This window comes from Coenobita brevimanus, chromosome 29, assembly GCF_032717465.1.
Source record: "Coenobita brevimanus isolate Jiangsu-jjx chromosome 29, ASM3271746v2, whole genome shotgun sequence".
Classification (NCBI taxonomy): Eukaryota; Metazoa; Arthropoda; class Malacostraca; order Decapoda; family Coenobitidae; genus Coenobita; species Coenobita brevimanus.
The window spans coordinates 28,539,317-28,564,051 of record NC_136982.1 but is presented as its reverse complement, the minus strand read 5'-3'; the positions used below and the strand labels follow the sequence as shown (position 1 = coordinate 28,564,051).

Sequence of the window (24,735 nt, the reverse complement as noted above, 5' to 3'; positions counted from 1 at the left end):
TCTTTCAAATCTTGTCAAGTTAAATACAGTCGCTAACGATATTCACCAGGATCTTATCAATTCTCTCTCAAACTCCATCATTCACTCATCCCTCGTGCATCTCTCAGATCTTGTCCAATTACCCCCGGTCTCTGACAATCATCAAAACCAAGTCATTTCTCTCTTAAACTCCTTCACGTCACTCAAATTTCGTCTATAACCAAAAGATACCTCCCCAGTTCAGTACTGCCGCACAATCTTATCTCATTCCACATCATTAACCATCCAGTCCTAACTTGTTTTATTCCAAGCCCCTTTCCATCACTTTCAGATCTTATCCAACTACTGTGCAGTACCTCTGGTAACTCTCTTCCCTATCGCAGTGTGAGTCCATGAAGATGAGGGTAGCACCTATGGCATGATGGCTTCACAAATCCTGTCCAGTTACCTCCAATCTTTCTTAATCACGTCTTGCCATATTCCTTCTAATCCCCTTCGTTAGTCAAATCTAGTCAAATCCTCAACCACACACATTCTTTTATAAATCCACGTCACCCATGAATCATTTGTTAATACATCCCAAGCCTCTTTCAACTGTCCTCAAATCCTCTCGAATCCCTCTCATATGAAAATAATCCTGTTTATTCCGCTTCCAATCTCTAATGTCCTGTCTATTCCGCTTCTAATCCCTCTACAATCACCAAAATCTTGTCTACTCCGCTTCCGATCATCAAAGTTCTATATAATCTGCTTCCAGTCCCTCTCCAATCCCTGTTCAGTCCCCCCAGTTATCGTGCTGACCTGTGGTACACTCGCAGTGTGAGTCGAGGAAGGTGAGAACAGGAGCTGTGGCGTGTCGTGCCCCCATCAGCCGTGCCCGTATGAGTCCCTCCCGCTTGGCAGCTCGCACCACCCGCACCTTAGGGTACTGCGCCATGTAGTCGTCCAACTGCTGCATGAGGTGCGCTGTGGAAGAAAAACAACGGGTTAAGCTAGGCAAGCTGGGGAGAAGCTAGAGTAAGAGCGAGACATGCGTAACAAAGGGGACATATCGAGTAGGAAGGGGATACACAGTATTGTGGAAAAGCAGGATTACTTCCAGCCCATTAGTCACAATCATTATCACAACTTTTTTTTCACACATGAGGATGTGATGAAGTAGGATCCAAAAACTAAGAAAAAAAAAATGGACGAATGTGGGCCAATAATCAACGTGCTCAGTGAAATGGGCCAGACAATCGTTTACACATGATTCACGCTCCCAGAATCCTGGCCCCACCTCAAATGCCTATGCATCTGTATAATAAAATGGGTATACTCGTATAGTATATCGATATCAGATCGTAATAACATTTGAAACGACAGTTCCATACTTCTTTGGGTCAGATTTGATCATTTGATGGTGCCTTCTGGGGTACATAAACTCCCACAGCATCCCAGTCAAATCCTCTAACACAGAGATTCCTTCCAAGATCCTCATCCCACTTTTTCTTTGGTCTGCCTCCAGGGACTCCCCTCCCCCCCACGCTCATGTTTGTAAGCTCTTCACTCAATGACTTTTACACATTCTGTCCACAGAACTACCTTGATAATACTTAATAAACTGGACTCCTCTTCCTTCAGAACGTTCAGTTCTTCACTGCTGCTGCTGCTGTTACTTAACACCGATCTGTCTGGCCGAGCAGACCTGTCAACCACAGCTAAAAAACTCCAGTCGGGCCGACCTACAGGTACAATGCAGTCTATACACCGTGTAGGGATCTGACGCTCCCATGCGATAGACAATGCCTCACCCTGGTCGAACCTGGGTCCTACCCACGGCAGGGTGCAGGGAAATATAAGGCGGTTTAGCTTCCGAGTGGACGCCGCAGCCGCTCCACCCAGTTTGCACAGAGCCACCACGCGTAGGCTCCTCGTCAGTGTTTGTTCTTCACTGTGGCAACGTATCAGTCAGAGTCTTGCGCTTTAGTAGTGTCAAATCTACGGATATATTAATCACGTTTCACTTTGTTCACATGAGCTAGATGTTCCAGAGCATGGATCGTTAATCTATTTGGGGACTGAAAATCGACGAAGACAGGTAGCCATATACCTTCCTCTCTCTCCTTCTATTCATAAAACGTATCAAGGAGTACAAGGATGCTTCAAATTAGAATGCTGGGTGCTGAACGGGGTGACTGCCGCATCTCCGTCTCAGTACAACGATGGGTAACGGAGTTCCAGCCCCATTCCCACCCCTTTAAGTTCTCTTCAAAGATGAGACAGGACTACGTGGATAATATTAATTCCTTGTAAACCTAAAGAGAGTCAACAGTTAAAAACGAGACTGTACAGAAGTAACACCAAAATCGGTGTTACGATAAGATGTTATATGGAGACTGATTTGAACGTACGCACATTCGACACTGACGGCAATTTTGTGTATTCCACGAGACAAGCGATTCTTTGAGGCTGGTTTACACTGAAACACATGTACAACAAGTGTGTTCCTGCAAGACAGTTAGTAAGCCGTGAATATACTGCAGATATCTGTTTCAGAAAAGTATTATCATCAGTGTTGTAATGAACATATGTAAAATTGCCTACACTTGCAAGTTCCAAAGATGCAGGTGTACTAGGCGTCATGTGGCACCAGTGTATTTGTTCACGTAACATATCTACTGTGGTTAACCATTATAACGGGGCTGTTACAACACCCATCAAGCATACCTCCACCAGTTTGGACTCAAACTCCTGAACCACCCTCGACACCGCAACTTGCTCCCTCCCCCGGCCTTAACACACCTCACGCCATCCATACCAGAGGCAAGTTACTACATATTACAGTAAGAACTGATCGTTATAAGAACAGCCCTATTCCAACCACTGTCCGAATGATCAACCAACACTGGCTAACAACGTCTCCACCAATCTTTTTTTCTATTTTTGTTCTTATTCCTCGAGTAAAACAGGTTATTATCACTTTTTCTGTACTTTTGTTTAACATTTACTTTTAAGGCAATGCTCGCCTTTTACTAATGTTCTTTTTAACTTTTTTATGTACATTTTCAGCCTTCGGGCTGAACTGCCTTAATAAACCGTGAATTATTATTATTATTATTATATACAGACTATCCGGCAGATGATGACACTGTGAGGTAGAAATGGATGTATCAAATGTGTGGCGCCAAATTTAAAATGCGTGGCTTCACACAACAACCATAAAAATACACAGTTTCCTGACAGGTAACACGGAACTGGAAGCGAATAATATAAAATTGATGATGATGATGAAGCAGGCTAGATAACGTACAAGGTAAAGAAAAGACAAAGTTAGGGAGAAAAAAAAAAGACAAAACAAAAACATGCCGAGCTGATTGCCGACGTTAATATAAAAATACAAAAAATATTTATCACAATGACTGAACCTGACTGAGAAAAATAAAAACAGTGGACTAAAAATAAAATGATTCATATAAACAACTCGTTATGAAAATGAGGGTATGCAAAATTATTATATATTAAAAAGGATTAAATTTTACGGAAAACTTTTAGCGATGATAGCATAGGAAAAGTGGCAGCGTAATCAGGAAAAATTAATTAACGAACGGGAGGAAAAAAGCAAAGGCTAATTAAAAATATGCATATCTCGACGAGAGAGAGAGAGAGAGAGAGAGAGAGAGAGAGAGAGAGAGAGAGACAGGAATACATCCATTGTCCACAAATATAACGCAAGAGACAGTGACAGTGAGTGACAGCCGGGAAGAGAGTCAGTAAAAGGTACAGTCCCACACCGAGGCTTTCAAATAATACAACAGGCTGTCTCTCTCCCTCTCCTTACATCCTTTCATCTACCTCTCCCTCGCCTGTCACTCTGCCTCTCTCTCATGTCCAAAATTTAATTCTGTCTCCACCCCCTCTCCTTCGCTGTCTCTTTCTCCCTCTCACTTCTCCCCACCATCTTATTTTCTCTTCTTCCCTCCCTAACATCTCTCTCTCTCTCTTGCTACCCCTTTCTCTCCCATCTCCCTCTCCTTCCCTCGTTTTTCTCTCCCATTTCCTTCCCCTTCTTGTCCCTCCCTTATTTTCATTTTCGTTCTCCCTCAACTGTCTTTTTTTCTCTCTTGATATTAATTCGCCCAGATTTTAGTCTCTCTCTCTCTCTCCGCGGGGCTAGCCAGACGGGAGGGAGTAATGAGAATACGTCAAGAAGAGAGAGAAATGGCTGGAGAAGGCGGGTGAGAGGAAAATATAATTGCAGAATGATATAAAGCGCGCGCGCACACGCACACGGACACACACACACACACACACACACACACACACACACACACACACACACACACACACACACACACACACACACACACACACACTAGATGGAATGATATATGACATGAAGGGAATGGAGGAGGAGGAGGAGGAGGAAGACAGAATAGGGAAAGAGAGAGAGAAGCTTCAGGGAGGGGTAAGGAGGAAGAGAGAGATGCATTAATGAATAAATATATTTATATCTTTACTTCTTTATTCTCTTTCTGCTTCTCTCAGGCCAGGTAGGCAGGCCTCAGGCGGTGTAAGATCTGCTTAAATATTTTCGAGTTGGGAAGTAAAGAGGGAGGCGGAGGGAGGGCAGGAAGAAGGCGAAGGAAGGGGAGGGGGGAGATTGGGAAGGGAGTGGGGAGATTGGGAAGGGAGACCTGGAGAGGAACGAGGGGGGGGGAAGGAAGGAGTACTGAAGAGGGGAGGGGAGGAGAAGAGAAGAGAAGGGATGAAAAGGAAAGGGAAGAGAAACAATGCGGGGGGGGGGGGAATGGGAGGGAAGGAAGGAAGGAAAGGGAAGAGACAGGAGGAAGGCAGGGGATACTACGAGAGGGGAGGGGAGGAGGAAGTACTGGTGGGGAGGTGGGATAAAAAAGTGAGTGTGGGTAGTAGTGAAGGAGTGTTTGTGTGTGGAAGGGTAATGTGAAAAGTGAACATGCGTGTGGCAGTGGTGATTGTGACTGTCGATATATTAATTAGTGAAGATTATGAATATGAATGCTGATGAAGACTGTGTTGATAATATTAATATGGTTTGTAAAAGACTGTTAATGTGGATATAAATATTCCAGTGCAGACTCAGAATGTGAAACCGTAGAAGAGAAGGAAGGAAGAAAGGAAGGAAGGAAGGCAGAAAGGAAGGCAGAAAGGAAGGCAGAAAGGAAGGAAGGAAGGAAGGAAGGAAGGAAAGAAGGAAGGAAGGAAAGAAGGAAGGAAGGAAGGAAGGCAGAAAGGAAGGACGGAAGGAAGGTTGGCTTAGGAGAATTAGTGAGGTATTAGACAGGAATGAGAAAGCGAGCAAAGGCATACATAACTCTGAAAGGAAGAAAACATGGCTTATGAAAGGAAGGGTCAAATAGGGTGAAAATGAGAGTTGAATAAAATAGTGCTCTCTCTCTCTCTCTCTCTCTCTCTCTCTCTCTAGCGTTTAAATTTATATAAGCAGTTCCTGACAAAGCCTGGGGGCCTGTCAACTCGAGAGAGAGAGAGAGAGAGAGAGAGAGAGAGAGAGAGAGAGAGAGAGAGAGAGAGAGAGAGAGAGAGAGAGGTGGGATGGAGGATAAAAAGATGTATGATAAAAAGGTGATGGAAATATAATTGTGATTTAGGAAAAATGAATATGGAGGAAAAATGGTGATGAAGGAAAAATGGTGATGAAGGAAAAATGGTGGTGGAGGAAAAATGGTGGTGGAGGAAAAATGGTGGTGGAGGAAAAAGGAGGATGTGATAAAAAAAAAATGACAAAGGTAAACTGGGGGAGGGAGGAGAAAGGGGAATAAAGCCAAATGAGGATGGATGGAAAATGAGACGGAGGAGAGACGGAGGGAAAAAGATGTGTAAGAAATCAAACAAAGAAGGAGGGAGGCAGAGAAAGAGTGAGTGGGAGGTGGGAGAGAGAGGAGGGAGGAGGGAAGGAGAGGAATACAGGGAGAAGAGCAGGAAGAAACAGAAGGTAGAAGGGGGAGGGGAAAGGAATATAAAACAGGGGAAGCGAGGAGGGAGGTCGAGGAGAAAAGTACGGAGGGAGGGAGAGGTCCACCGAGACTCTTGGGACGTGGATGAGCAGGGGGCAGGGAGAAGGAAGCAGAGGGGAAGGTAGTAGGAAGCAGAGGGGAAGGTAGTAGGAAGCAGAGGGGAAGGTAGTAGGAAGCAGAGGGGAAGGTAGTAGGAAGCAGAGAGGAAGGTAGAAGGGAGCAGAGGGGAAGGGAATGGGGCAGGGGGAAAGGGAGATGGGATGAGAGGGGGAACGGGGAAGGAGTGGGGGGGGGTCAGGGGAGAAAAAGGAACTCCAATGACAGGTTCGAATCTCCTCTTAAACGAACTGGAGAGGAGGAAGGGGAGCTGACGAAAGCAGGGGAAGGGAAGGAAAGGAGGCAAGTAGGAAGGGAGGGGTGTGAGAAAAGACACGAGACGACAAGGAAAAGGGAACTAAACTGAAAAGACAATGAGAAGCAATGAGTAATGGATAAGGAGAGAACAGGATTGCAGTAATGGAGAAAGTAGAGGAGCGGAATTCCTGAAGAGAATTGAAACATACGAAAAAAAGGAAAACAAAAGAAGAGAGGAGTATGAAGGAGTACAACTGCAAGCAAACAGCTAAGCACTTAATGATTCTTTTCACATCATATCGAACAGAATTTGTATGACCAGTATTCAGCGAATAAAAAAATATAACACAGGAGTACAAGGGAAAGCGAACAGCAGCAGGTCTACAGGCCCTTTCGAGGCCGTTTGTTGCAGGAAAGGTTATAATTAACGGAACTATGTGGCAGGAAGGTAGGCAGGCTCCCTCAGCCGCCATCACAGCCACCCTTACACACAAAGCCGCCGAGTCCAGGTTGGCCCAAAAGTGCAGCATAATAAACAATGAACATAACTTCTGTGCGTGGGTGTAATTTATCCCAAATACACAACTCACACAACATTGCAGTGCAGATTCGTAATGTATATTATGCGCAAAAATATGAGAGAGAGAGAGAGAGAGAGAGAATTAACATCAGGTCAAGATCAGATCACCTCAGTTTCAGTTCCTCTTTACCCTCTTTCTCCCCCCCCCCCCCTTCCTCTCCACTTTCTCTCTTCCTCTGTCTCGTCCAATATAAGCCGCTCTTGACCCAAGTTCTTACACTACCCCCTCCCCCCCGCCTCTCTCTCTCTCTCCCTCTACCTCTCTCTCGTTTCTCCTATAAATACCTCCATTCCTTTTTTTCCCTCCTCAGTATATCCATTCTCTCCTCTCTTCCTCTGTCTCCCTCCATCCCTCTCCCCTCTAATTTTGTTGCTGCCTCTCTCTCTCTCTCTCTCTCTTGCCTGTTCTGAGTTGATCTCCCTCCCTCCCTCCCTCCCTCCCTGATGCACTCTCCTCCACTCTCCCTCACTGCCTCCTCAGTGGTGATCCCCCTCCCTCCCTCCCTCCAGCCATCTCACGCCTCACTAAGTCCACCTGAGCACCTTGATTCCCTCCCTGTGGTCTCAGGCAGGCAGGCAGGCAGAGAAGGAAGGAAGGAAGGAAGGAAGGAAGGAAGGAGGGAGGCAGCGGGAAGATAGCGGAGGGAAGAAAGAGGAAAAACGAATGAGAAAGAGTGAAGAGAAGGGTGAGAGCAGACAGAGGAGGGAGGGGGTGGAGAGAATGGGAGGAGAGGAGAGGAAGAGGAACGTAGGCAACAAAGCAGGTAAGAGAAGAGCTAGAATGGAGGCAAGGGGGTGAACGGGTCGGTGGGGATACGAAGGAAACAAGGCAGGCAGGTAGGCAATGAAGCAAAGAAGAAGACGGGGAGAGGGACCAAGAAGCAGGCAAGCAGACTCTCAGCGAGACAGGCAGTCAGGGAGACATGCTGGAAAGCAGGGAGGCATACAGGCAGGCAGTGATGCATGCAGAAAGGCAGGCAGGCAGGCTAGGAGGGAGGAAGGGAAGTAGGGAAGAAGAAGAAGAAAGACAAGGCCTGAGAGGGAGGGAGGCTGGGAAGGAAGGCGAAGGGGAAGGAGGTGCTTAAATAACAAATAAAACTCTTGTATATTTTGGCGTGCGCATTAAAGCTGGATACATGGGATTCACAGATACGAAGAAGGCTGGGCACGCCTTGAATGACAATTCCCATGGGTAAAAGAAGCTAGAAAAGAACTGGAGAGAATAATGCTGAGAGGATGAGCACACTGCATTAGTCCCAAGTGTACCGACTGACTGTTGACAGAAACGATATTAATAAAACAACAACAACAACAACAATAATCATCATGATCATGATCATGATCATCATCATCACCATCATGATCATCATCATCACCATCATCATAATCATAATAATAATAATAATCTCATCCTTGGCCTTCCCCTCACTCTCCCCCTCTTCACCTCACTCACATACACTCCTTGTTAGACTCTCGTTCTCCATCCTCTCCTTATGGCCAAACCACCTCAATGTATTTCTTGTAACTCTTTCTATTACATCCACACCACAAAGCTCCTTCACTTCCTCATTTATCAGTCTCTCTCTCCATGTAACTCCACATGCTCCTCTCAAGTAATCGTTTTCATTGCTTTCACTCTTAACTTGTGTTCTTCCAACAAGGTCCAAGCTTCACATCCATAAATTAGAGTTGGTATCACAATATTGTTATGCTGCGACTTTTTTTTTACTTCCATGCTCACTTCCCTTTCTTTTCTTATCACTGCTTTCAAAGAACCAGCAATGGTTCTTCTTTACTGTACCCTTTCACCCACTTCACCCTTTAAACTTCCATCTTTACTCATCACACAACCCAAGTACTTAAATGCACTCACATTTTCCATTTCCTCCTCATCCAGCCTTACTGTACATCCGGTGACTTCATTTCTCTCCAAGACCACATCTTTACTGTAGATCCGTTTCTTACACGCAGTTCCAAACTCATTCATCACGCCTTGCAGTTCCCCTTCGTCTTTACTTAACAACTATCATCTGCAAACAACAGTGCAGGGAGTTTCCAAACGCTGCCCTTTCTCTCGTTAGGGCCGCTCCAACATCCACTGTCCTACCCTGAATCTCTTTTATAACCCCATCCATATACAGACTGAACAACCATGGAGACATGACACATCCTTGCTTCAATCCAACATTCAAATAGAAAAATTCACTTAGCTGACTTTCCACACGCACTGCAGGATTCGTCCCCTCATATATACTCTTCACGGCATTCAGTAACTTCTCATCTACTCCATATATTCTTAAAATTTTCCACATTCCTTGTCTATCCATCCTGTCATATGCTTTCTCCAAATACACGAAGGCCACATACAATTTCCTTCCCTTGTCTAGAAACTATTCCACTAAAAACCTAAGAATGAATATCTGATGTACACAACCTCTTCCCTTCCTAAAACTTCCTTGTTCTTCTTCAACTAATTCCTCCATTATTCACCTAACTCGGTCAATAAGTATCCTATAATATATTTTTTCTAATACACTAAGAAGACAAATGCCCCTATAATTACCACACGCTTCTTTTTCCCATTTTCCTTTGTGCAAGGGAATAATTATAACCGACAACCAATCCTCCGGGACACTACCTTCCTCCCAGGCTAATCTGAACATCTTCCATATCCATTCTACTACTATCTCTCCCCCATGCTTCAGAATTTCACTGCACACTCCATCAATTCCTGGGGCTTTCCCCATTTTGACCTCCTTCATTGCTTCCACTACTTCGATCCTACTGATTTCTTACTCTCTTCTCACCTCACTCTTTCTCCCAGTCATTCCCCGCCACTTATACTCACATTACTTTCATTCTCTATGTTTAACAGTTCCATAAAATGTTCTCTCCATCTGCTCACTCTTTCTCCCTTCTACACTAGCAATCTACCGTTTTTATCTTTCACACCACTACTAACGTCTTTATCACCATCTAACTCTCTTTACCGCTCTCCAGAACATTTTCCTACATTCCCTCCACTTTACACTCAAATTCCTTCCAAATTCCTCATCCACTCTCTTACTCTTTCTTACTAATCTTTTCACCTCTCTCTTCCTCTCTACATATAACTCTCTCTTCCGTCTCTCAACTTCCTCCACGCCCTTGTTTCCCATCCACTATTTGCTTTCTTCTTTTGCGCCATAGCTTGTCTATGGAGGGATAGAGTGGAGAGGTATATGAGAGAGGGGGATGTGAGCTGGGAGCAAGGCAATGAACTGGCAGGGGACAAAGCAGCATGGAGGCGATTTGTTTGTGGTCACCTCTTATGGGATTAAGGCGTCTGGCAGTAGACACAGACAGATAATAATAGCAATAGTGAAAATAATAATAATAATAATAATAATAGTAATAATAATGAACTGGTCTACATTAACTTTTCTCTCATCAGGTCTGAAATATAACATTTCAAGAACTGTTTTTGACGACGATCACAAATATGCAGTCCATTTTAGCATAACACGTTACAATTTCATGGAAACCACCTTTTATTATTTTGGTTGAATTTTACCACTGGACGCATATGCTTACTTATAGAAACGAAGTTTTTCTTAGTATATTTGAGGTTTCGAAGTTTTTTGAAGTATGTCAAAATTCCTCATTTGAATTCAGTGTCTCCAAATATTCCACATTTACATTGTATTTTCAACCAAATTGATATGACAAAACAGGAAACTCTCCTGCAAGACATTTAAGAGACTGAGTTTCAGTGCACTTTTGCAAAGGTCAAACCACTCAAAATCATCGAGCTTTAGACTTCCATCGATGCTATGTTCCAGGCTCATCCCTGTATAGCATCCAGCAGTAATCCGCGAGCATACTTTCATTCTAGAAGCCTTGATAGCGATGCTCCATTGCACTGCTATCTTGATGGAAGCGTTCTCCCTGTTCGTCAGAGACGGCTCCCAGGTTCTGCTCGAAAACTTCAAGGTGCGAATGGAGAAAAAGAACTTTCAGGAACATCCAACACCCCATAGCAGCAAATGAATTGTAAAGTCGCTCAACACCATCCTCATAATCCGGTGACCTATTGTTTACCAGGAAATTTTCACATATCCACTTGAATGAGGTCCAGGTAGCCAGTTCCAGATCAGCCAGATACGTGCCGAGGTTGTGGTCACTCAGAACTTCATTTATCTGTGGACCGATGAATATTTCTTCTTTCAATTTAGCTTCAGTGATGCCTGGGAATTTGCTTGTGACATATCCGAATGCTTCAGTGTTTCTTCTTCCCTGTCTCTTCATGAACTGCTTCATTAAGCCGAGCTTTATATGAAGCGGAGGAAGAAGAATGTCTCCAGGAGCAACCAGGGGCTCATTCGCGATGTTCGAGGTTCCTGGCTATGTTTGTCTAGGTGGCCACGTCGACTGCACGTAGTGCTTGGAAGCTGCACGGCTATTACAGAGGCATAAGAAACAACAGTGTTTTGTGAAGCCTGATTGCAGTCCCATCAGCAAACCGATCACTTTCAAATCTCCACACAACTTCCATTTGAAGTCTTCATATTTTATGGCATCGAAAAGGGCCACAATGTTTTCATAGCTCTTTCATGTGCACTGAATGTCCTAAAGGCACAGAAAGTTTTATATTCCCATTGTGCAGCAATACCGCCTTCAAGTTTTTCTTAGATGAATCAATGAATAAACACCATTGAGAAGGACCATGGTCCTGTGAAAAGCAGCGGAACAATCCATCAATGTTGTTGCAAAAACATAGTGCCATCAACAGAAAAATATGAAGGAAGATCTTCATTTTGTTTCCTGAAGTATGTTACTCGAACATCTTTCTTGAGCAGACATTTTTCTTTCAAATAACATGCCAGAAGTTCAGCCTTGTCCTTCGGTAGTCCCAAATCTCAAACTACGTCATTCAACTCTTCTTGAGACAAATGTTCAGGTGTGTCTTCATTGCTGGCTAAAAGCTCTGCATCCTCAGTTGCTTCATCTGACTCAGTTTGGGCTACATCTTCGTCCTCATCGTTGCTACTGGCAATCCTATCTTCTGGTGGTATTGGAATGGGAAGATCTTCGTTGTTGTACGGCACTGGTCTTATAGCAGATTCCAAATTGGGGTAAGCAATCCTGTGCTTGTTCTCAACAGAAAACCTGGATGTGTTGACCTTGCAGAAGTATGATCTTTCGGCTCCCTTCATATCACAGGAACAGCAAATGGCATTGCCTTTTTATCTCTTATTCAGCCAATCTCATAGTCCATTCATACAAGCTGTACAAATTAAATGAGGTACCCATTTTCTGTCTTCATCTGCAAGAGCACAGCCAAAATACGGATGAAAGACCTTGATACTGTTCGCGATGTTGCGTCGCTGTTCCTTGGGGGTGAACGAACCACAAACAAAGCAGAAACAATCGGGGCTGTTTTACATTGCCTTGTCATTTCAACTGAATCAGTAAACAACAACAGCTGCAAAAAAGCATAAGCAGTGTTAAGAACAGGAATAAATGTGAATGACGTAGTTTGAGACATTATGGAATACCAGAGGAGTTTGTGAGGGTCATTATGAACATGCATGAGGACACATTTTGTAAAGTGATGGTTGATGGTTGTCTGAGTGATTCGTTTGAAGTCAAGTCCGGAGTAATTCAAGGTGGTGTTCTATCGCCTTTACTATTTATATTGGTCATTGATTACATTATGAAACGCGTTGGAACAGAAACCGGTGCAGGTATACTTTGGGGAGAGAACAGGAAACTTTTGGATTTAGATTATGCAGATGATATAGTTTTGATTTGTGATGGGCCAGAAGAGATGCAGAGAGTGTTGGACTGTTTGGTGAGTGAAGGTCGCAAGGTGGGTTTGGTTATTAATTGTGGAAAAACTGAAATAATCAATATAAATATGGAAAATGCGCAGGAATGTGTAATTGGAGGTATGGTTGTAAAGCAAGTTGATAGGTTTAAATATTTAGGTACTTATTTAGCCAAGGATGGTTCTTTGAACTTTGAATTCGAGGAAAGGTTAAAGAAGGCTAATCAGGCAATGGGAATGCTTAAAAATATTTGGAATAATAACAATTTTTCTGTGCATACAAAAATCAAACTTTATAAGGTAATGGTTAGGAGTATCTTAATTTATGGACACGAGTCTTGGTACAGCACAGTGACTATGGAAAATAAATTCTTGGTGTTTGAAAACAAAGCACTTAGAAGAATATTAGGAGTTAAGTGGTGGGAAAGGATACCAAATAGTAGAATTAGAGAAATAACGGGAGTGCAGCCGGTCGATAAATATGTTAGGTTCTCACGATGGAAGTGGCTAGGACATGTGTATAGGAGACAGGGAATAGTACGAGGTACACCAGGGTGGGTGGCACTTGGTAGGAGAGGTAGAGGAAGGCCAAAAGAGACGTGGGTGAGGACAATGAGACGGGAAGCTGGAGATGAGTGTTGGGGAGATCTTGAGGATTTAGCACAAGGTAGGATGTTGTGGTGTGAGTTCATCGAGGCCCTATGCATCCCCGAGGGTGCCACAGGAAATGATTGATTGTTATATATGGTTTCAACACTCATCATAAAAACAAAACGTGTTGGGAAAAAATGGATGGAATTTTCTGAATCAGCACCTAAAACTGTAACAAAGGCACCACAAAACTATCATGATGATCTTTTACTGCTGACCGGTGAACAACTACAGTACAATGCCGTTATTTATGGAGCCCAATGACGACGACTACGACGATGATTATGAAGATTTATAGATTCACAATTACCTTCTGAACTGGATTACAGTATACGATACATGCTCAAATAACCATACACGATATCACCAACGTTAATCGAGTGTAGCCATGGTAGTAACAGCTGCAACCCCAGTTTCAAATAAACAAAAACCCCCTGGACTGCAGCCTGAAGTTGCCCTTTTTCTGCAGTCTGCCATTATTCTTTCGGGGGTAGGGAAGGAACTGAGACGTGTTTGCATAAACGGGCAGAGAAGCACCTCAGTTACATTATTGCAACCGCACAATCCTGCCCCTTACCAACATCTCTAAAAGTACATTATACATACAAAAAGACAGAAAGAAAAGCACATACAGCTTGCCAAAACAATTGGTACAAAATGATTTTCACATACTCGGGCTGGTCATAAATGGTAAAAGAATTCCTCACAAAGTATGGCGTTTGCGGAACCAGGTAATCGAGGTAAGCAGTTTTCATATCAAAGAAGTCACTGGTATTGCGAGACGGGAGGGGGAAGGGGAAACGAGTCCCCTTTACGAATGACGTATCTGGGGAGGGGGTGCACCTGTGCACTAGTTCCCTTAAAAATGACACAAGCAAAGTGGGATACTGGGACATGTGTACCACTTAACACACACACACACTATCATATACTGAGAGAGTTAGAGAGGGTACAGAGGAAACTGATTGGTGATGAGCAGTGTGGCTTTAGGAGAGGGAGAGGATGCGTGGATCAGGTGTATGCTGTGAGACAGGTGTGTGAAAATTATTTAGCGATAGGTAAGGATGTGTTTTGGGCGTTCATGGATTTAGAGAAAGCGTGTGATATAATTGACAACGAGGCTTTGTGGACTGTTTTAAGAATGTATGGACTTGATGGTAGGTTGCTAAAAGGAGTGAAAAGTTTTTGTGTAAATAATAAACCGTGTGTATGAGTGGGAAATACTGGGGATGATTGGTTTCCCATAAGAGTGGGGCTGCGTCAGGGATGTGTGATGTCGCCTTGGTTTTTTAATATTCATATGGATGGTGTTGTAAGGGAGGTGAATGCAAGAGTGTTAGGTGAAGGTCTGAGTCTGGTAAATGTTGATGGTGGAGAGTGGAATCTGAAGCAGCTGCTGCTTGCGGATGATACTGCATTGGTGGCTGATTCAGAGGAAAGACTGGGGCAGAGGAGTTTAGAAGGGTGTGTGAAAGGAGGAAATTGAAAGTAAATGAGAATAAGGGTACAGTGATGAAGTGTACGAGTTGGTAGATGGTAGGAGGATGAATATAGTTTTGAATGGTGAGTTGCTTGAGGAGGTAGAGTGTTTGTAGTATTTAATGTCACATGTTGCTGTGAATGGAAGAATAGATCCAGAAGTGAAGTTTAAAATGAATGAAGTAGGAAAGATGCTGGGAGGAATGAAAAAAATGTTTAGATTTTGCTCGCTTAGAATGGATGTAAAAAGAAGATTGTATGAGGGAGTTGTGGTACCGACTGCACTATATGGGGCTGAAACATGGAATATGGGTGTAGCAGAGAGGAAAAGTTTGAATGTAATGGAGATAAAGTGTCTGAGGAGTATGTGTGGAGTGACGCATATGGATCGAGCGAGAAATGATGAAGTGTGAAGGAGAACTCGAGTTATGCGGGAGATGGCCGATCGAGTTGAGTAGAGGGTGTTGCGGTGGTTTGGGCATAAGGAGAGAATGGATAATGAGCGATTGGTGAAAAAGATAACTAGATCTGATGTGAAAGGCGTAAGGCTGAGAGGATCACCATGAATAGGATGGACGGACTGTGTGAAGAGAACGTTGCATGCGAGAGGGATGTCTGTTGAGCAAGGAAGAGTGGCTGTGCGTGATAGACATGACTGGAGAGAATTGTGAATGAATAAATGATAACACAGCCCTGAGGGGATTTTCTCCTGCATCTGGTCTGATCAGCTGATCAGGTCAGGTGTGGGTAAGGGGATGGGTCCATTATGATGTGGCAGGGGTATACCAGCTCTGCTTTCGGGCCCTGCTGCGGATGTCACTGATTGCACTGCGCAGCTGACCCTCGTGCGGTGTGGTGTGGTGAGGATCTGTCCCTTCTCCCCTTGGGGCTAAGATGCGAATGTGTTTGAGTGGTTGAGTAAATTGGGAGTGTGTCGTCCTGTCTCGGCTACCTCCCTTTCCTTGGGTGAAGCAGGCTAGGTATATATATATATATGCAAATTTCAGGCACCCGTTGTCGGCAGAATGCGTATATGGGTATAAATATTCTTAAATACATTTTCATCCTGGGATGGAAACACCCCCATCCATACCTTCCCCAGCTTGGCCATGCAGTTGTGTGAACTCTCCCCCCTCCACTAACTGTACATTACATAACCACCTTGCAACCCAGAGGGTGTTACTACATGTACTCTCTTTGCCAATGAATTTATTGCCCTGGTTTTATGATTCATTAATTACGTATGCCTTAAATTCTCTTTACCGATTCTAATGAGGCTTAGTTATCTATTGTGCCCATGTTTAGGACATATCACAGAGCTGCATAAATTACCTCCACTCGAATCCTTAAATTAATGCACCTAATTTATCATATCAATACCGCAGGCCAGTGTTAACAACTTAATGTCTTGTCACAAACCCTGGCTGCCCCATGGGAGACGATGGTGGCAGGGCACTAACCCAGAATACATGGCAGATCGAATACAGATATGAAACATGTAAATATAAACACACAGGGAAAACCGGAAAAAAAGTTTCATGTCAATAACGGTGAATGGGCCGGATGTCTTTAGGATGGTGTGGAAGGGAAGATTTATAAAGAATACACAAATAAAAACAGTAAAAACAACAAAATTGATACGGCAAAGGTATATGCCGTATATATACATAGAGAGAGAGAGAGAGAGAGGTAATGCTGGGAGTGGTGGAGGGGAAAGGTAAATGCATAACAGCAAACAGAAAAGGGAAGAGGGATTTCGAGGACGATTTGCATATTACCACCAGAAATCACTGACGTCTGAGTAATCCCCGTGTGAATAATCCAACAGTAAACATAATACGCTGCAGGTAATGTGGGAGGGAAGGGTGGGGACTAGGGATGCAGAAGGGTGAGGGGAACAAGGGACGCGAGAAGTGAGGAGGGGGACGTAGGTAAAAGGAGATGGGAGAGTGAGAGAACGAAGGAAGGAAGGAAGGGAGAGAGGGAGGGACGGAAGGCAGGGAAGGAAAATGAATGACAGTGGGAAAGTGACGTAAGGCAGGTTGGAAGAAAGGAGGAAAAATAAGGGAAGGGAAGGGGAAGAATAAAGAAGAGTCGAGAGGAAGAAAGGGAATGGATGGAAGAAGTGATGGAAGGAGGAAAAATACAGTGTGGGAAAGGATGACACAGGTATGGAGGAGGGAGTGCTGGAACGGGATGTGAAATACGGGAAGGGGAAACGTAACGCAAGATAAGAGTGGAGGAAGACATGGAGACTGATGTGAGGAAAGGACGTGGAGAAGCCTGGAAAACTAATGAGAGGAGTAAGGGAAGACAGGAGGTAAAGGACGGAGAGGGGTAAGCGACGCAGAGGAGTAAGGGACGGACAGGGGTATGGGGACGGACAGGGGTATGGGGACGGACAGGGGTATGGGGACGGACAGGGGTATGGGGACGGAGAGATGGGGACGGAGAGAGGTATTGGGACGGAGAGGGGTATTGGGACGGAGAGGAGTAAGGGGGGGAGAGGGGGTAGGGGACGGAGAGGGGGTAGAGGACGGAAAGGGGTATTGGGACGGAGAGGGGTATTGGGACGGAGAGGGGTATTGGGAAGGAGAGGGGGTAGGGGACGGAGAGGGGGTAGGGGACGGAGAGGGGGTAGGGGACGGAGAGGGGGTAGGGGACGGAGAGGGGTAAGGGACGGACAGCGGTTCAGGGAGAGAGAGGGGTAAGGGAGAGAGAGGGGTAATGGACGGAGAGGGGTAAGCGACGGAGAGGGGTATGGGGACGGAAATGGGTAAGTGGGGGAAATGAAATAGCGAGGGATGAGGGAGGGCGAGAGAGAGGGAAAGTAAAGGAGAGGGATAGTCATGCAGAAGGGGAGTGAGGACGAAAAGTGTGAAGGAGTGGGGGATATGAAGGAGTGGGGGGGGTGAGGGAAGGGAGAGTGTGAGGGAAGGAAGAATGTGAGGGAGAGGAGAGTGTGAGGGAGAGGAGAGTGTGAGGGAGAGGAGAGTGTGAAGGAAAGGGGAGTGTGAGGGAATGGGGTTTGTGAGAAGTACAGAACGAGTGGCGAGTGTGAGGGAGAAGGGACTGTGCGGGAGCGGCGAGTGTGAGAAGCAGATCGAGAGGGCAGAGTAAGGAGAAGCACAGATCGAGAGGGCAGAGTAAGGAGAAGCACAGATCGAGAGGGGAGTGTAACGGGAAGCACATATCGAGAGGGGAGTGTGAGGGAGAAGGAAGTGTGAGGGAGAAGGAAGTGTGAGAGAGAAGGAAGTGTGAGAGAGAGGGGAGTGTGAAGGAGAGGGGAGTGTGAGGGAGAGGGGAGTGTGAGGAGAAGCACAGAATGAGAGGGGGGTGTGAGGGAAGTACAGAAGAAGAAGAAAGCTGGGGAGAAGTGATGAAAAAAGATGTGGGTGGGTGATAAAGAAAATAAAGTGATGAACAGAGGTGAAAGCCAAGTGAATGGAATGGAGTGACTGGGATCACAATAAACCTTCAAAAACTAGACAAATTTAAGCACATAAAACAACCCACATATCTAACAAACCCCTTAAAAAAAAAAAAAAAAAATCCTCGAAATACTCACGCATATCCGAGTTATCATCGACGAGAATAATTTCCTTGAGGTACTGTGGCGGTGATCGGTCCAGGATGGAGTGTACAGTTCTGAGCAGCACAGACCACGCCTCGTTGTGGAAGCACACGATCACTGACGTCTCGGGCAGGTTGTCTAGGAACCGGTTGGGCGTCTTACACCTGAGAAGAAGAGAAGGGTTAAAACATTTGGTTAAGTTGGGTTTGGTTAGGACGATAAAACTGATTAGGTAACCATAGATTAGTCTAAATTATGTTATGTCAGAGCAGCGTAGGACAGACTGGGTTAGGATAGATTAAGTTCGATAAGGTTAGGTTAGGTTAGGTTATGGATGTTGGGGTCTTACACCTGAGGAGGGCGAAGGGTAGGAGGGTTTAGTTCAGCTTAGAGTAGGTCAGTTTAAGTTAAATTAGCTAGGTTATGGTAAGTTACTAAGGGGTATTGTCTCTGAGGGGATAGGAAAAGATGGACCAGAGGGTTAGGCTGGAGGGGGTTTGTGGGAGTACGAGGTGTGTGTGTGTGTGTGTGTGTGTGTGTGTGTGTGTGTGTGTGTGTGTGTGTGTGTGTGTGTGTGTGTGTGTGTGTGTGTGTGTGTGTGTGTGTGTGTGTGTGTGTGTGTGTGTGTGTGTGTGTGTGTGTGTGTGTGTGTGTGTGTGTGTGTGTGTGTGTGTGTGTGAGAGAGAGAGAGAGAGAGAGAGAGAGAGAGAGAGAGAGAGAGAGAGAGAGAGAGAGAGAGAGAGAGAGTTGCCATTTAAGAATGTGAAAAGATAATAGTAAAAGTGCATTTCCTAAAGACTATATTTAAAGGACCAACTGTTGTAATAGGGATAAAGTAACACAAATAAGGAGGCCTGTAAACAAACAAGTATTATCGAGAAATATGGAAAGGTGCTACGATAACAGACATGAGAAAAAATACAGGAATATGATACACACACACACACACACACACATACACACACAAAAGCAAACGCAAACACAAACACACACACACACACACACACACACACACACACGCAAGCGCGCATGCACACATCCACGCATATACAAAATCATCATCATCTACAGTATCTACAGTATGTAGTAATAAAAAGCAATTTCAGAATTATACATATTAACTTTTCTTTTTTTAAAGTGAAATTCATTTTTTTTCTTTTTCCTCTTTTTTTTTTTTCTGTTTCAGTTTCCATGCAGCCAACTGTGACAATAGCTGGGGAGGGAGAGCCCTTCCCCCTGCCTCCTTCCCTTCCCCCTCCTCCCATCGCCCTTTTTTACCCTCCTCCCTCCTCCCCCAAGCCCCTGTCTCCTCTTTCTCCCTTTCCCCTTTACCTTATCTTCCCTTAAACTTTCTGCCCCTCCACCGTTCCTCCTCTACCCTCTTCTTTCTCCTCCAAGTGCTCTCTATTCTGTGTTCTTTTTCTCGTGTGTTTTGCAAGGGTGTTTTCTGTGCTTTGTGTTCCGGTGTGTTTTCTGCTGTGTATTTATTGTGTTTTCTCGTGCTTTCATCCTGTGCTCCTGTGCGTTTTGACAGGGTGTTCTCTACTCTGTGCTCTGGATTGTTTTCTATTGCGCTCTCGTGTGTTTTCATGTCTGTTTGTGTGTTTGCACAGTTTTGTTTTCTGCTGTTATCAATTCTCGTCATTTACCCCTCTGTGTTCCTGTTTCTCTTTGGTGCTCTCGTGCTTTTCCCTCGTTAGACTTCTGTATTAATTTTTCTGCTGAGTTATATGCTTTGTGTTCCGGTGTGTATACTGCGTGTTCTCGTGTTTAAATTCGTGTTTTTCTACAATCTTTGTGGTACCTTCCGGTGATGAGCTTTCTTCTTTCTCATGTGTTCCAATGTGTTTTTTTGTGTTATCCCGGTGTGCTCCTGTGTGTTCTGGTGTTACGTGTTGTTGTATTTTCTTATTTTTTTCTCCTCCTCTGCCCCCCTTTTCTCCTGGTGTGTGTTTAGCTATGCATGTTTTGTGTTCTGATTTTTCGTACTGAGTGTTCCTGTGCTGGCCTTGTGTTTTAAGTGTTCCAGTGCTGTGTGTTGTACGTGTTTCCCTGGTACAGCATGTTCCTGTGTGTGTGTGTGTGTGTGTGTGTGTGTGTGTGTGTGTGTGTGTGTGTGTGTGTGTGTGTGTGTGTGTGTGTGTGTGTGTGTGTGTGTGTGTGTGTGTGTGTGTGTGTGTGTGTGTGTGTGTGTGTGTGTGTGTGTGTGTGTGTGTGTGTGTGTGTGTGTGTGTGTGTGTGTGTGTGTGTGTGTGTGTGTGTGTGTGTGTGTGTGTGTGTGTGTGTGTGTGTGTGTGTGTGTGTGTGTGTGTGTGTGTGTGTGTGTGTGTGTGTGTGTGTGTGTGTGTGTGTGTGTGTGTGTGTGTGTGTGTGTGTGTGTGTGTGTGTGTTTCCCCTTGTGTATCCATACAGTATGTGGAGAGAGAGGGAAAAGTAAACAAAAGGGGAGGGGAGGGAAGAGCGTGTGTATGCATGAGTGTACACTCGTGGTAAATAATTTTTTTACATTTTTTGGCATTCCGAACTATTAACCACTTCAGCACGAGGTCCTTCATAAGCATAAATAAATTACCTGGTGCCAAGAAGAATGCAGATGACAAATCGTCGTGGTAGGACAGGAGTTATCCCGTTCAGCTAACCGTCATTCAATTTTATATTGCCACCTGCAGGTGATTTTATGCAGCTTGAGAGACTTCCGAACTGGACGGGTTAGATACAGCATTCAGTAACAGCTGCACTAATAAAGGTCCCTTCTAAATTGAATAAAATCGTCTGATGGTAGGATGATTTTTTAAATCATCAAATAAGTCACTGGATGGATGGGATTACTGGAGACATAGTTTCCCCCAGTCTGCGTGGCCCTACTTGAACGGATTAAAAACGTCAAAATACAGTCAGAACATGACTGAGGTAACCCTACTGGACGGAGTTAAGTGATATTTCAAACAATTTAAGTATTTTTGGCTGGTTTTGATTAATGAGTTGCAGAATAAAAGTTATACGTTCATGATACTGAACACACACTACAGCAAAAGGTGTCCTGAAATGGCTGACCGCATTTCATGGCGATATCAACAAAAATATTAACCCCCAGCCTCTTAAAAGCTCCCTCCTAACTAAGTAAAGCGTCTGGCGCCAGCAGGAGTAGAATACAAAAGTTGTCCATACCATGGGAGGTTAATGGCGACAGTATTAACACTTAGCCTTCTTAGACTCACTCAGCCGAATAAAACTGCTTGGCGTTAGCTGCAATAGTATACTAGAGTCGTTTAGGCCATGACAGGGTTAGCGGTGACAGTATTAGCCTCAAGCTCCTCTGACTCACTCTGACCTGAATAATTTCGTCTGGTTTTGGTTGAAGTACAATACTGGAAAACGTGGCCTTGAGTAAAAATACAGGAAAACAAAATAACATTACGAAGGGCAACTCCACAAGTTTTTGTATCAGAGTTATGTCAGTGTACGATCTCTTATGGTAACAGCTTCAATGATGTAGACATTTGTAACGAATAGTACCTCAGCTGGTGTCCACAGAGTCCATCAGTGATTAAACCTTTCACTAACACTCTCAGGCTTTTATACTGATTCTTAGCAGACTAAAATCGTCTGGCGTTAACTGGAATAGAATACCAGGGTCATCCTGACGATGGGTGGGTTATTGGTACTTGAATTCACATTCCCACGCTCCTATGAATTACTTAGTTGAATAAAATCGTCTGACGATAGTTAAAACATATAGAGACGATACGATGAGACGATTAAGCCACCTTTCCTACTTGTTTTACCCCTGGCAGCACCTTCCCGATGACGTTCTGAAAGCCGTCCATCCACTTTTTCTTTTTCCTTTGTTTATCTTCTTTGTCTTCCCTGGAAGCATTAGGTTATTTTACCCCTGCCATAAAAAGGAGACTTCCCTCTACTGTCAAAGAATAAAAACTTATCACCAGTAACTTTTGGAATGCTGAAATTTTCCTTAAAAATATTAAAGAGTCTGTATTTACCCTGCAATTACCCAACTCTGTCCAAGGAAACGAATTACCGATATACTGGGAGCTTCGGTAAATGCTTGAGAAACTACAGGTGGTTGTTCTTGGCCTGATTCTGAATAATAAATGTTACATCAAATTGAGTCCAATTCTCAATCGTCACAGAGCTACAATCAAACGTCATTGTGATGAACATGGTCTACTTCAGAATTCACCCATGAGGTCTTCAGTACATGTAGTTTCGTAGTGGCAGAGAAGTGGATCCATGCTGATACAGCCTTTCTCCTGATACTCAGCAGTTCTTCGTGCCAAACACCTTTACATGTCACTAATTCAAGGCAAATACCTACCGTCCATATTAAACACAGGCTTAGTCTTTCTCATTCAAGACCTGGTGATGGTATTAGCATGGGAGCTTTAATGACATGTCAGTAGGTCTTGTGGAGGATCTAACGAAGCATGAATCATCGACCTGCTGCCTGCCCCAGCCTAGGACGGAACTCGTGTTCTTTCCGACGACAGATATCTTTTGATAACCACCTGCTTACCACTTTCATAGACGTGCAGCTGTACTATTCGTGATGCGGTCATGTGCTACGAGTGCTGAAGGCCAACTTACCCGTGAGGCAGAGAGAGGCAGTGTTTTCTTTTGAAGGGGAAGTGATTGGACAGCTTCCACGGGGCACGAGTATAGGTGAGGTGGGGGTAAATTTGCCTGGACAAGTCGACGAGTGCATTTACAAACGCGTCCTGTTGCAGCGGCAATACAGGTGAGAAAGAGAGACAGGCAGACAAAAAGAAAGAAAGAAAAAGAAAAAGAGCAATAGGCAGACACTTTGTGTCACAGAGGTAGGCATTTACTGTAGAGAAAGATTATTATACATACACACACACACACACACACACACACACACACACACACACACACACACACATATATATATATATATATATATATATATATATATATATATATATATATATATATGATAGACAATGGATTGGGCAGAGAGAGAGAGAGAGAATGAACACTGAAAACATATTAAACAAATATGCTACATGCCTGCACCGCCGTCAGTCACTGTCCGTCTAAATGGGTCTGTCGATCTGTCTCTCTGCTTCCGTCTGTCTAACTTCCACCCTTAATGTTCTCCTGTCTGTCTGTCGTACACCTTACCTCCCACCTCTCTCTCTCTCTCTCTCTCTCTCTCTCTCTCTCTCTCTCTCTCCCAGTTCTATTTCCTCCCCTCTGTCCCTCCTTCCTGGGCCCGTCTTTCTTCCTTCCACCCAAGTTCCTCTTCTGTCTGTGTGTCTGTCTGTCAATAGCTCTGGCTCAAACTCTCACACTTTTTCTCAGATCACGGGACAACTTTATCGCATCTAAAATCTTTCTCCTTTTACAGCGACCTCTGACTTTATTTCCATGTGGTGCACACACACACACACACACACACACACAGCCCAGCAGGTACCGCAGTGTACGTCAGCGTTTGTTTATTTGTGTATACATGTGGTGTGGCAGTTGTGTGTATTTGCTCCTGTCCATTGCATGTACCGTAGATGTGTATCTGGGTTTGACGTGTGTGTCCCATTGTTTGTGTCGTGTTTGTTGCTTGCTTTGTTGGCTCTGTAATTTTTGCATTTACTTGTTTTGTATGTGTATTTTTTATGCATGTTTTGTGTCTGCAAGGGTGTGTATGCGTGTGTGTATGTGTTCGTGTGTGTATGAGTGTGTGCGCATGCGTGTACGAGTATATGTGCGTGCTAGGTGGGTGCTTGCGCGCGTGGATGTGTGTATGTGTACAGTATGTGTGTGTGTGTTCGTGAACGTATGGGGGATCGTGTGCGTGTATATATATATATATATATATATATATATATATATATATATATATATATATATATTGTGTGTGTGTGTGTGAATAAATCTACACAGAATTACACTTTTCTAGGGAGTGTAAGAGCACTGCAGTTTTTTTTTTTTTTTTTCGTTTAGCACTACACAGGAGAAGGTACCTCAGACAACAAAGGTTAAAAGAATGGATGCATCAAAAGTTTGGTTCATTACCCATCATTTTTATACCCAACACTGTGACTCACTCTCAGATGGATACTATCATCCGGCCATACAGGAAAAATATGCTACACTCGTCCTGACCTTGGGAGTGTCAGTGGTGCCGGGCTGATTCACTGAGTCTCAGCTGAATAAACAGGTGTGGCGATACCCGGAATAAAATGCAGCAGCTGTACTGGTCTGGAGAGGGACGCAGGTACGAATTTTAACCTTTCCAGTTAGAGGATGCATTTTCTCCTTTATTACTGATATTCCC

At 44.2% G+C, this 24,735-nt stretch overlaps 1 protein-coding gene across 1 annotated transcript in view; it reads right to left on the bottom strand.

Annotated features, from left to right (window-relative positions):
- LOC145394930 (putative polypeptide N-acetylgalactosaminyltransferase 9) overlaps window positions 1-24,735 on the bottom strand; it is a 329,055-nt gene that overhangs the window by 237,389 nt on the left and 66,931 nt on the right. The window contains exons 3-4 of the mRNA XM_080268680.1: window positions 18,414-18,583; window positions 781-945 (exon numbers count right to left, since the gene is read on the bottom strand). Of these exons, the coding sequence (XP_080124806.1) occupies window positions 781-945; window positions 18,414-18,583 (335 nt within the window). The remainder of the gene's footprint in view (window positions 1-780; window positions 946-18,413; window positions 18,584-24,735) is intronic.